At 56.2% G+C, this 12977-nt stretch overlaps 1 protein-coding gene across 1 annotated transcript; it reads right to left on the reverse strand.

Annotated features, from left to right (window-relative positions):
* Positions 1–5251: 5251 nt before the first annotated feature.
* Positions 5252–12952, reverse strand: CEL (carboxyl ester lipase). The gene is made up of 11 exons (XM_045771117.2): positions 12847–12952; positions 10747–10897; positions 10533–10655; positions 10162–10359; positions 9414–9544; positions 9145–9252; positions 8905–9022; positions 7531–7717; positions 7193–7396; positions 6083–6280; positions 5252–5787 (listed from the first exon to the last, which is right to left on the reverse strand). The coding sequence occupies exons 1-11, from the start codon at positions 12910–12912 to the stop codon at positions 5340–5342; spliced, it is 1932 nt and encodes a 643-aa protein (XP_045627073.2). The 5' UTR covers positions 12913–12952; the 3' UTR covers positions 5252–5339.
* Positions 12953–12977: the final 25 nt, after the last annotated feature.

Raw genomic sequence — 12977 nt, forward strand, 5'->3', positions numbered from 1 at the left:
CCACACCGAGATACGTGGTAATCGAATTGTTGAAAGACAAAGAGAAAATCTTGAAAGCAGCAAGAAAGAAGCAGTCACGTACAGTGGGTCCTCAATAAGATTAAAAGAAACCATGTGGCCACCATGGTGGCCAGAAGGTAGTGGGATGACATATTTATATTTAAAGTACTGAAAGGACTTTATCCCGCACACCATCCTTTCAGGATGAAGGGAAACGAGGACATTCCCAGATACAGGAAGTTAAGGGATTTTGTTATCAGTAGACCCGCCTAAAAGAAATCCTACAAGTGAAACTTTCAGGCTGAATGAAAGAACGCTAGATAGTAACTCAAAGCCATATGACAAATAAAGAGCACTAGTAAGAGATCATTAGGAAAACTTGTATGGTTTCACTTAGGTTTGTAACTCCCTCTTTTTTTTTGTATAATGTAAAAAACAAACTTTTAAGACAGTGCAAATCTGTGTTAATGGGAACAGAATACATGAAGATGTGATCTGGACAGTAACAGCACAACGTGGGGATGGGAATTTATACGAGCTGAGTGTATACTACTGAATGAAGTTGGTATTATTCAAACGAGGTTGCTCTAAGTGTGAGATGTTAATTGTAATCCCAAAGGTGACCAATAAGAAAATCTTCTTTAAGAAATATATGCAAAACTGCAGAAGGGAATCAAAAGGGTGCACTGTAAAAATAATCAGCTAAATCCATAAAAAGCAGTGATGGAGGAATTGAACAAAAAGCACATAGGACATACAGAGAACAAATAGCTAATGGAAGAAGGAAGTCATCAGTAATTATATATAAATGGTTTAAACTGTCCACATAAAAAGCAGTTTGGCAAAATGGATTTAAGAAACATACTCCAGCAATATGCTGTATTCAAAGAGACTTTGTTGTTGTTTTTTACGATTTTATTTATTTGAGAGAGAGAGAGAGATAGCAAGAGAAAGCACGAACGGGGAGGAGAGGGAGAAGCAGGCTCTCCACAAGCAGGGAACCCGATGCTGGGCTCGATCCCAGGACCCTGGGATCATGACCTGAGCCGAAGGAGACGCTTAATGGGCTGAGCCACCCAGGCGTCCCCAAAGAGACTCCTTTGAAAGAAATCTACAAAAAGTTTAAAAGTAAAAGGGTGGGACAAGATATTCCACAAAAATGAACAGCTAGGGTGGCTGTATTATTATCTGACAAAATTGATTTTAAGTCAAAAAGGTAACAAGAGACAAAGAAGGTCAGGATACACCGATAAAAATTTCCATTCATCAAGAAAAAATAACAACTGTAAACCTCCATCCCTAAAGCAAAAATTGACATCTCTGAAGCGAGTTGGAGACTTGACTACCTCACTTCCAATAATGGCTAGAGACATTCAGGTGGAAGATGGCTACGGACAGAGGATTTGAACCACGCTCTCTTAGACCTAGCAGGCAGACACAGAACCCTTCACAATGCCAGCAGGGCACACGTGCTTCTCAAGGGCACATGGAACATCGTCCTGGACACGCCATCAGTGAGGCCACAAAACAAGTCCTAATAAATTTTAAAGAATGAAATCATACAAAGTCTCTTTTCCAACCAGGTGGAATAAAAGCAAAAGGCAACAGTGGAAGGAACACTGGGGTACTCAGAAGTACCTGGAAATTAAGCAGCGCAGCCTTCAATAACCCGTGGGTCAAAGAAGAAATCACGAGGGATGTCAGAAAATGCCTTGAGACAAGCGGAAAAAAAACCAACGTACCATAAGTTAGGGGACACAGCAGAAGCAGTGCTAACAGCAGAATTTCTAGCTGCCAATGCCTACGTTACACAAAAAGAGGGATTTCCAATTAGTAACCTAATGATACACTTGAAGGAACTAGAAAAAGGACAACCAAAGATGGCAAACCTTTTAGCGAGACTGACCAAGAAAAAAAAAAAAGAGGTACTAAAATCTGCAGTGAAAGTGGGAACATTACTACCAACTGCACAAAAACAAAAAGGATTGTAAGGAAGTGCTATGAATAACTATGCCAGCGACACCCACTGGCATACGATTCAGCCGTCAAAAGGGATGGAGTTCTGATGCACGCCACAACAGACAGACCTTGAAAACACTGTGATCCCACTTCAGATATATCTAGAAATATCTAGAGCAGGCAAACTGATTGAGACAGAAAATAGATGAGACTACTGGGTGGGGGAGAGGAGAAAGGAGAATGGGGTGTTATTGATCAATGGGTACAAAGTTTCTGTTGGGGGTGATGAAAAAGTTTTGGAACTCGATACGGTGATGTTTGCACAACAGTCTGAACGGCACTAATGTCACTGGATCGTACTCTCAGTGGTTAAATTGGCATATTTTATGTTATATATATTTTATGTTGGTTTTTAAACAATAACATTTGCAAGGGCCATTTCCTGACCCACCACGGAGGCTGCCTTTCAAATCTTTGGAAGAAGAGGGAACATTTTCTCCTTGTTTTATTGGGGTTTCTGTTGACCAGCAATTAGGAACTTACAGGTTTCAGGATTAAATTTGAATTCCATCACATTAAGCGGGAGGGGGGGTGGTGGGGATTGTAAACAGATCAAAACATGCAACGTGGGAGGGAAAAGGCCAGGGGGGGGTTATTAGCCAGTGGACTATGGTCGGGCAGGACTTGGCACGAGTCCATTTACCTGGACTAGAATCCTCCCAGCATCCTCGCCTCTGTCCTTAGACTTTCTTCTCCTGCTTGCTTTGAATCCAGGGGAAAGATCTGTAACGCAGCCTTAAGGCTTCAGCTGAGCCATATTCCATAAGCATTTCTGCTACCTATGAACTAGGATTTTCAGCCTCCCTGCAACTCTACATATAATTGATTTTGCCCAGAAACACGCTAGAAGCCCTCACTCTCAGCCAGGCACATGGTGGCCACGCCTCCTGGCTGGAATCTGATGAGTCCCAGCTGAGTGCTGGTTTGTGAGGATAACGATGCTGAGCCTGCCTGTGAAAGACCACCCCACTCCCCCTCACAGGCCAAGATGAATTCGTAGACTACGTGATTCTGAAGTCCACTGTATCCGGCAATCACCAGCTTATGGCCTCAGCCCTGTTGTACCAACTTATCCTAAAAGGTAGCTAGGCCAGAGCCCTTAGAGCTTGCAGCCCCTGGGATGGCTGTGTTCTTTGTCCAGATCTATGATTTGGTTATGTCATGGAGGAAGTGGGTGGTTCGAACCTTTCCTGCAGGGAGGGTTGAAAGATGAGGCATGGGAGGGAGGAGGAGGAATCCCAAGACTGGCAGCCCAAGGGCAGAGCCTCACCAAGGAAATAGTGAGGCATGTCACCAGGGTGGTAAACCGGTGCTGTCCTCAGCTTCCGCAAGTGTCTTCCTTGGGCTTCACCATTAAAGGTTAACATAAAGGGTTAACTTCTGGCTTGTAGGGGAGCCTTCAGGACCCTGGACAGCCGCCAGCTTGCACCTCCCTAATTAGAGTTGACCTTGAGCAAAGGACACAGGTTTGAACTGTTCGGGTCCCTTTCACACAGCTTTTTCTCCATACAGTCCAGGACTATAAATGTATTTTCTCTCCCTTATGAGTTTCTTAACATTTTCTTTTTCCTTGCTTTCTTATTGTAAGAAGACAATTTATAATACATACACAAAACGTGTTAATCGTGTATGCTGTCGGTAAGGCTTCGGTGAACAGTAAGGCTGTTAGATGTTAAGTTTTGGGGGGTCAAATGTTTTATGTGGATTTTTGACTGTTGGGGGGGTCAGCACCCCTAACCCCCGGGTTGTTCAGGGATCAGCTATTTTCCTTCATCCTCCGGCTATAGGCCGTAAAGGCAAAAGCCCTATGAGTTGTGGATGACCCGACAGCGGCAGGTGTCCCCCAGACATATAGCAAGGCTGGCCTCTGCCAGAGAGGCCTTCTCTGTGCAGCCCAGGGGCTAGGCACACACCTGGATCCCAATGCCCCAGCCGTTCTGACGTGGACTAGCCCTCCAGGGATGTGATTTTCTGAATGACAAGCAGGCACGACTGTACTTTCCCCCAACAGGGACATGCCCCATCCCAGGGCCAGTCCAGGGCCGGGGTTCGAGAGGTTTCTCCTGCAGTGCCGGAGGCTCCTGAGAGCAGACAGAGGCACTCAGAGAAGTCGAGTGCATACTAATGTGGCAGAGGAGGGACACACTGTTGCATCCTTGCAGAGACGGTCACCGGGAGAGGTCCACACTGCCACCAGGTCCATCCCCCCAGTCTATGACAAGGAATCCCCTCTTCACACTGAGAGCCCTCTACCAAGTCAGGAAGCCCAGGGTAGCCACGGTGGTCACAGGCCAGCCCAAGTGCACCCTGCTTCTTGGGGGGACGGGTTTGCCCCCTGTGCAGCTCTGCTACGTGGGGCCATAGGACTTGGTTCCCCAGACCACAGTGTTCCCTCTAGAGGGGGAAAGTGTGCTGGCTGCCTCCTGGGTGCTGCTGTCCCCAACACCACCCCCACCAGGCAGAGCCACTTAGGACTCCAGAATCTTCTCTCCTTTGAGCCCTCAGCACTGCCCCACAGAGTTGAAAGAACGGGTGAGTGGGAAGACACCCCCCCCAAAATCATTTTGAGCACTAACTTTGGAGTTTCATGACCTGGGGCACGTGACCCCCTCTCGGTGCACCCCCCCCCCCACTGTGGGCATGGTGACATCAGGCTGATTAATTAAGCACTTGGCTCAATGCCCGATGCCCAGACTCCCAGATGTGGGAATGGCCCTGATTCTGCCCTCTGCCTCCTCCCCCCCAACTCTGCCAGAGCCACTCAACACCCAGCCCTCTTCACCTTTTGCTTCTGACCTTCCAGGGTGATACTCTGTTCTCTCTTCAACTCGCATCCAGCTGGAAGGAGAGTCCATTTCTCCTCCCAGGCCAGGTGCCCAGACAGAACACAGAGGTCACTGCTCGCACCCTAGAGGACTTGGGGAGGCTGGGATCCACCGTCCAGGGGGGGCCACAGCTCACAGAGCCCAGCTCCTCTCTCACCTGTGGCCACCGACCGTCCTATCCCCTGGGAACCAGCATCTCAGGGTGGAGGGACCCGCACCTGAAGCCCAGTCCTTCTCTGACACTTCACTTCTTCAAACCTGCTTCCTCCTCTCTAGAATGAGGGTGGCTGTCCAGACTGATGGACACCATGGGGAAAGGTGGTGGGCCCAGCGTCTGGGGCCGCAACATGACTGAGACCCCTGCTTCCTCCAGCTGGGGCCTCGGGAGCAAAGAAAGACGCCAGACAGAGAGAGATGAGGCTTTATTCAGGAAGAGCTCTGGAGAGGAGGTGGGTCCCCTGGGTCTCACCCTATGGCTTCTTGGGGCCGAGGACATTAGAAGCCGATGACTGCGGGCATCTGAGCCACTTCAGAGTCCCCCGAGGGGGGCGCGGGGGCAGCATCAGAATCCCCAGAGGGGGGAGCGGGGGCGGCATCGGAATCCCCGGAGGGGGGAGAGGGGGCGGCATCGGAATCCCCAGAGGGGGGCGCGGGGGCGGCATCGGAATCCCCGGAGGGGGGAGAGGGGGCGGCATCGGAATCCCCAGAGGGGGGCGCGGGGGCGGCATCGGAATCCCCCGAGGGGGGCGCGGGGGCGGCCCCATTTCCGGTCACTGTGGGCAGTGCCTGGTAGGTCAAGGTCCAGTAGCGCAGATAATTAGTCCTCAGATGCTGCTTCATGGAGTTGCGATCTATCTTCTTGGTGATATCCAGGTAGTTGCCATTTTCGACGGTATAGGGATCCCACAGTGTGGGCACAGCCGAATGTCCCATGTTGGGGTCCCTGCAAGGAGAAAGGCTGGGTGGGGGCTGGGGGCTCACAGGAGGCTGGAGACCCCCTGGGCCCTGGCTTGCCTGGACAGTCCTCCGCCCTCTGCACTGACCCTTACGGTCAGGGCACCTCACAATGTGGTGTATGGGCATGTGGAGCGCCGAGAGGTCTGATCTCGGGGCCCAGGCAGTAGCCCTATCCTCACAGACAGACAGAGGTAGCAAGGCTAAGTGTAAGCGAGGGAACGGGGGCTGGAACCAGGCCTGTGGGGCCAGGTGTCGGGGGCTCCGGGCTCAGGCTGCCTTACCCGGTTCTGGCAAAGTTGGTCCAGTAGGCAATCATGGCCTTGGAGACAGTCCTGTCTTGGGTCCGGTAGCCCAGGGGGGTGGCGAAGGGCTTCCCAAAGACGTACTGGATGTCATCCGCGTGGTCAGCCCCCACCCATTTGGGGTAGGTGGGCATCCGAGAGGGGTGGGAGAACACGTAGGTGTAGGTTTTGGCACTCCTGGGGAAGGCAGGGGAGACCACCCAGGTTGGCCAGGGGCTCACCTGGGGCCACCCAGTGCAGGGATGGGCTCTGGAGGGAGCCATGGGGGGAGCAGGGAAGGGTCTGGGGAGTCCCCACCAGACTCATGAAGAAGCTGGGATCCTGACACCTGGGGACGGGAAAGCTGTGGGACAAAGCCACGGACTCGGGGCTTCTACGGTTTCAGGTGGGTTTATAATTCACCTCCACAAAACACACCGGGGCAGCTTCCTCCTGCAGGTCAGTATCAAGAAAGATCTTTTGTGTTCTGCAAGTGAATCTGTAGCTCAATTTAATTGGACAAGATGCATGCCCTCAGATGTTTCCCTTTTTGCCTTGACTGACAGGAAGCTCAGAGCTGCATTTAGGTCCTGAGGAGATTTCCTTCTAGATTCTAGGTGTAATATTGTCTTCCTACTTTTCAAGCATTCCTAACCTTTTTTAAAAATTTCACTGGCTATTATTATATGGAGATTTTTAATGTGGTACCAGGCTGAAGTTATTCTGAAAGCTGGTCAAGTGGAAACCCACCACAGAGATCCTTATCACCCAGGATTCTTTCCTTCTGCACAGCATGAGGGGTGAAAGGTCGACTCAAGAACTTTCCAGTGGGAAGGACTGTGGGTGAGGGAAGGCACACGGTGCCGGGCTGGGCAGAGGATCGCGGGAGGCTTTGGCAAAGCCGCCTGAGACTGGGAGGTGAGGAGGGGCCCTTTCAGGTCTTGTCAGGCCTGGGCAAGCAGGTGGCGCAGAACCAGGTGGGGACCCGAGCCCGGCTTTCCTAGGCCTTGCAGACACTTGTGAGCCAGCCTTCTGAGGGGCCTCAGGGCGCAGGTGCACCATCCCAGGTGGGTGGGCCTCCCCAGGGAGCCTCCCTGCCCAGGTCCTCACTTGGCATTGGCTCTGTGCTGGGCCACGGCAATCTTGGTGGGCATCAGGAAGAGGATGTCAGTCTCTAAGTCCACCACGGTCTTCTTCTTGGTCTCCTGGGACGCGTCGAGGGCCCAGGGCTCGGTGTAGATGTCAAAGGTGGTGTTCGCACCCCTGAGCCCCTTGGTGATGGTGAGCCCGCTGACCAGCTTGTAGAAGTCCTCTCTGCGGGGACCATGCCAGCACTGGACCCTCCACTCAGTGCCCGTGGGAGGGAATCTGCACCCCCACCCAGCAGAGGGCCAGGGACGGCCCCTCCCCCTGGGCCCTGCCCCCTGGGCCCTGCGCCCACTGCTTACTCTGTGACCTCCTGTGTGTCCTTGTTGATGGCCGGCACATCGATGCTGGCAAAGATGTGGCCGTCCATGTCGTTGGTACCTGCCAGGTAGTCAGTGTCGGCCGCGTTGGCGTACAGGTTGACGGGGTCATCGGGGATGAGGTCTCCATCGACAACAGGGAGAAAGCCCAGATAGTGCAGCGTGGGATCTGGGGGGGCGGGGGAGAGCGGCAGGCTCTGACACCTCTGGTACCCATGCTCCTCCCCTCAGCCTCTGGGGCAGGACTCAACTCCAGCCCCGTCTCCTGCCTCCTCTGATCTAGACCCGGCTTCCCCGGCCTCAGCACTGTCGACATTGCGGGCAGGCTAATTCCACGTCCAGCGCCCTGCAGGATGTCCAGCCACATCCTTCAACCCGCGGGACGCCTCGGGCTCCCCCTCTGCAGTCGTGACAACCAAAACTGTCTCCGGACGCTGTCACACGTGCCCTGGAGCAAAACCGTCCAGGTTGAGAACCACTGGTCTGGAGCCCAAGGCTGTCCTCCCTCTAGCCTCTCTTCTCACCGGGCCTGAATCAGGAAGGAGGAAGACAGGAAGGAACTGAGAGGACCGACGGAGAAAGAGGCAACCCCTCTCGGGGCTGGGTTCCAGCATGTTTGCCAGAAACTGTGAGGTCCACATTGCCCTCCAGACCCCTGAACTGACCCCGAAAGGACCGTAGAGCTGGCTCAGGGTCAGTGGAGACACTGGCCTTTCGGAGGCCCCGCCCGGCTGGTCTTCCTCCCGTGCATGCCAGAGGAAACGACTGGTTTGCATCTGGGGCCACGTGTTTGCTCGGCTTCCGCTTGGCTTTAGCACTTCTGGTTTAACTGGCATCAGGTAAAGATGCAAATGATGGGGCCTCTTACGTAGCATCAAAAGGGTGAGCAAGAACGGATCCCAGCCTACTGGGCTGATGAGGCCCCCAGCATTCCGGGGTACAGAGGGGCAGAGCTGGGAGGGCCAGATGCTCCTGCGGGCACTCAGTGGGTGAGTGCCCGATGCATGAGTGGCAGGAAGAACAAAGGACCGTCTAGGACAAAGGCTCTTGGTTTTGGGTCCATGAACATCCCTACAATTGTGCACAAATGACCACAGATGTGTGCCTTGTCGGGGGCTAGAGCCCACATATTCATCAGCTTCTCAAAGGGCTCATGACCCTTGGGGGATAAGAAGAAAGAATGGCCCTCCTCCTTACAGGGGGGTCACTGGGCCTGCGAGGGTAGCAGCAAGCTGCCCAGGGACGCCAGCAGTCTGGGGCGGGGCCAGCCTCAGACCCGGCGATTCCTTTCTTCTCCAGAGCATGGCCCCCCCACCGACCGGGAACCCCCAGGCGCCCCCAGCAGCCTCCACTCACACTCCACGCCTGCCAGGGGCAACTTATAGGCCAGCGTCAGGGCACGGGGGTCGGTAACCTTCAGGCACTTGGCCATCCTGGCAGTGTCGTCCAAGGGGCAGCCCACCTTCTCGGCGATCTGGAGTGGGGGGCGGGGTAGGCAGGTAGGTGAGGCCAGTGCTCTGGGCAGAGGGTGATGGAGTCCAGCACAGGGTTGAGAGGGGGGAGGCCCCTCCCCTGCCCACCACAGCTCCTCCTTACCCTCTTGGCCCAGAAGAGGGGGTTCCTCTGGATGGCCCAGGGGCACAGTGCCACGCCACTCTGGCTGATGGCTCGCTGGATGAGGCCCTTGTTGTGGGGAGAGAGGGTCTGCAACACACAGAGGTTCTGTCACCAAGGCCTCGCCCCACCTGCCCACCCTGGGCTCATCCAAGGACACCCCACACATCAGTTCGAGCCCCTCTCCTCCCTGTCCTCACTGGCTCCCTCCCATACCCTTGGGTCAGGTCCTCCCTCTGGGGCCCCCAGACCTGCAGAGAAACGCTGGCACCTCCAGCAGATTCCCCAAAGAGAGTGATGTTGTTGGGGTCCCCCCCAAAGGCTGCAATGTTCCTCTTCACCCAAGCGATGGCCATGTGCTGATCCCAAAGGCCATAGTTACCTGGGGGCAGGGTGGGGGATGGGTCTTCATCAGGGACCCTTGGCCAGGGTGGGGCTGGGGGTGCCACAACAGTGCACATGGGTGGGATGAGAATGCCCTCGACTGCACAGAGACCCCGTCTGAGCCCCAGGGTGTTGAGTGGTAGGTCCCCTGGAGGCTGGCTGTGTGGTGCTGGGGCAGGTGTGGGGCTCAGGCTGGGGGCGGGGGCGGGGAGCAAGAGGGCCCGCCTGCTCTTTCCTCTCCCTCCCTGGCCCAGCCCCCCTTGTCTGTCCGGCTGTCTCGCGGCTCCTGTGTTGCTGCCTTAATGTCTTATCTTCTGTCTCTTTCCCACGGCTCCCTGCACCTGCTCCCCTGGACCTCTGGGTCCCACTGTCTGTCTGTGTGTCTGTCTGGCAGGCTGGCAGCCTCTGTTCTTTCGCTATAGCTGCCAAGGGGCTCCAGTGTCTCACAGCACATCTCCAGCTCCCTGGCTCTGCGAATAGCCTTCTGGGCCTTTGCAGGGGGACGGGCAGGAGCTGTTCACGCACGATGGGAAGGCGCGTCCCCGCCAGGCTCAGCGCTCATGGGGCCGGGCGCACTTGCCCCCCCCCCCCCCGGCGCCCAGGACCCCGGCGGACCTGGCAGGTTGGCGTCCCCAGTGCTGAGGAAGCCCAGCGGGCCAACGCGGTAGTTGAAGGTGACCACAATGACGTTGCCCCGCGTGGCGATCTCCTCCCCGTCGTATAGGTAGTTGCTGAGAAAGTTGGCCCCGTGGCCGGCCCCCATGAGGAAGGCGCCCCCATAGATCCAGATCATGACGGGCAGGTTCCGGGACACTAAGGCAGAGCGGAGCAGGCCCAGTGACCCCAGATGCCCGTGCCCCCGCCCCCCTGCCCCCTGCGCTGATTTCAGGGAAATTCGGCTCTGGAGCCCCCCAGGCACAAGGGGCAGGGCCTGGGCCTCTGGCTGCTTGGGGATCTCCCGCAGAGTGTGGGGGGCGCGAACCTACCATCCTTCTTGCCCTGAGGGACCCAGATGTTGAGGTAGAGGCAGTCCTCCTCCCCGTAGGTGCTGTCCTGGGTGATGGTGGCCTGCAGGCACCGCTTCTTGAAGTCCTTGGCCTTCAGGGTTCCTGTGGGCGGCCGACGGGCCCGGTGTGAGGGTGGCGGGCGCCCCGCAGCACCCCCAGGCACAGGGCCTCACCAGCACCTGCCCGGTCCCACCTTGCCAGCCGGGGTGCCGCTGAGGGTTCTCCAGGGCCTTAGGGGGGGCGGCGAAGGGGATGCCCTTGAAGATGTCGACATAGTCGCCGAAGAGGCCGAGCTTCTTGTTGACGCCTTCCACGAAGCCCCCTTCCGTGTACACCGCGCCCAGCTGGGGGTGGAGGCCGGGGCTCAGGCGGGCTCAGGCAGGTCTCCCGAAGAGGGCGGGGGCAACCTGAGCAGGCCCCAGGGTGCCCAGAGGCTCCGCAGAGACGGCTTCAAGGAGGGGCCAGTCTGCACCTGAGCCCTGCCACTTGCCCACGTTTCTAGAGGAACAGCTTAGCACCTTGGTCCTGGCCCCTGAGGGGGTCCTGCTCCCTGAATCTTGGAGGAAGCGGGATTGACCACTGTGGTCCCACTTCGGGGAACCTTCCGAGTACGCCCGGAGAAATGGGGTAGAGGTTTGGATCTCGGCTGTGGCCACCTAGCTGTGACCGTGAGGCCGTTTCCCCATCTATAAGATGGGCAGCAGGAATGCCTCCCTCACAGCCTGTTGGCTCCCCTGGTGTCCCCCCCTCCCCCAGTGTTCAGCTGGCCTGGAGTTGGTGGCCTGGTGCCAAGTCCTCACAGCCCTTGTACTCACTGCTGGAGAGAGCCCCGCCCCCCGAGCCGTCAGAACCACTGCTGTGTATCCAGCCCTGGCACTCAGCTGGCCCCACGAGGCCAATGCAGCCAACCTCCACTAGGGTCCTGGGGGCTGGTGCTCATCTACCCATTGTCCCAGAAGGGAACTGAAGCTTTCCTGCTTGAAGTCACCCTGTGGGAAACAGCCATCTGACCGCAGAGTCAGGCTCTCGTCCCCTCCTAGGGCCACCTCCCCATCCGTCTGGTCCCGTGGCCGGTGTCTGCTTCCTGGCTCTCACCTGTGCTAGGCTCCAGGGCCCAAGGGCAGCCCTGCACCCCCAGGCCCGGCTGGAGTCCCAGCACCCTGTAAGGTCTGGGCTAACAGGGGAGTGGGGAGGCTGGAACCGGAGAGGAGGCCAGAGCAACTCCTGCCGGGTGCCTCAGGGGTTGGGCCAGGGCAGGTGCAGGTCTGCTCCCCCACCCCCACCCCATCTCTCAGGATGAACAGCCTTGTTTCAGGCCTCCAGGCAGCTCTTCTGACAGGCTTCCCGGCTGCTGGGTTGGGACAGCAGGCCCGGTCAGTGCCTGGGGACTGGGAAGTCACCTCTCAGAACGGAGACTGGCCTAAGGGCCCTGGGGGAGGGGGGCACCGGCTGCTGGAACAGCAGGAATTAATTCCGGTCCTCTCTGCCCTCAGAGAAGCCCCCCGAAGAGAGTGACCTTTTGGGGGCAGCAGGGGCCCAACGCTAGCACCTGAACCTCCAGGGCCAAGGGGCAGGTTCCAGGGCAGCTGGGACTGAGGTGGCAGGAGGAGGGTGGACACCGTGGGGGCTGCGTGTCTGTGGGGTTTCAGTGCCGAAGGCCCTTTCCCTCCTTGTTCCTCATACTGTGGTGGATAGCATACACGAGCCAGGAGGCCTCCTGACTCCCTAGCAAGCAGGTGGGGACCTCCCTTTTGGGAGATGGAGGTTACATGGGGAGCCAGACTCGGGTTCCAGGTTGCTGTTCAGCCACTGGCGGCTGTGTGAGCTTGGGCAAATTGCTTGTCTGCCCTGGGCCCGTCTCCCCTTCTGTGCAAAGGGGACCCCATCACCATCTCTGGAGATGAAAGAGCCAGAGAGGTGTTAGGTTCCCAGACTCGGCAAAGAAAAACTGAGGACTCCCAGTTACATTTGAATTTTAAATTGACTTTTTTTTTTAAAAGTATATCCCAAACATCGCACAGAACATACCCACACCAAAACCTTTTCGCGGTTTGTACGACATTCAGATTTAATTTGGCATCCTGTATTTTATCTGGCAGCCTGTCGTATGAATGAGAATATACACGAAGCATGAAATGCCCAGGAAATGCCATTTTCATTGTTGGGGTCTCTTTCTCAGGCTGGCTCTTCCTGCCGGTGACCCTGCTTGTCTTCCGTCTGCTGTGCCCTGTCCCATTTCCAGGTCTCGCTTAGTGAGAGGAGAGAGGGGCCCCTCTGCTGGGCCCTCGCTTACCTTTGCTGCACTCACTACTGCCCAGCAGCAGGTCAGGCCCAAGACGACCAGCCCCAGGTGCCCCATGGTGTGCTCCAGCCTGTATGTGGCCCTCCCCTCTGGCCCGCGGGTATTTATGGGGTTGGAGCTGG

This window comes from Ursus americanus, chromosome 18 (assembly GCF_024610735.1).
Source record: "Ursus americanus isolate L20-20 chromosome 18, mUrsAme1.1.p, whole genome shotgun sequence".
In the NCBI taxonomy this organism is placed as follows: domain Eukaryota; kingdom Metazoa; phylum Chordata; class Mammalia; order Carnivora; family Ursidae; genus Ursus; species Ursus americanus.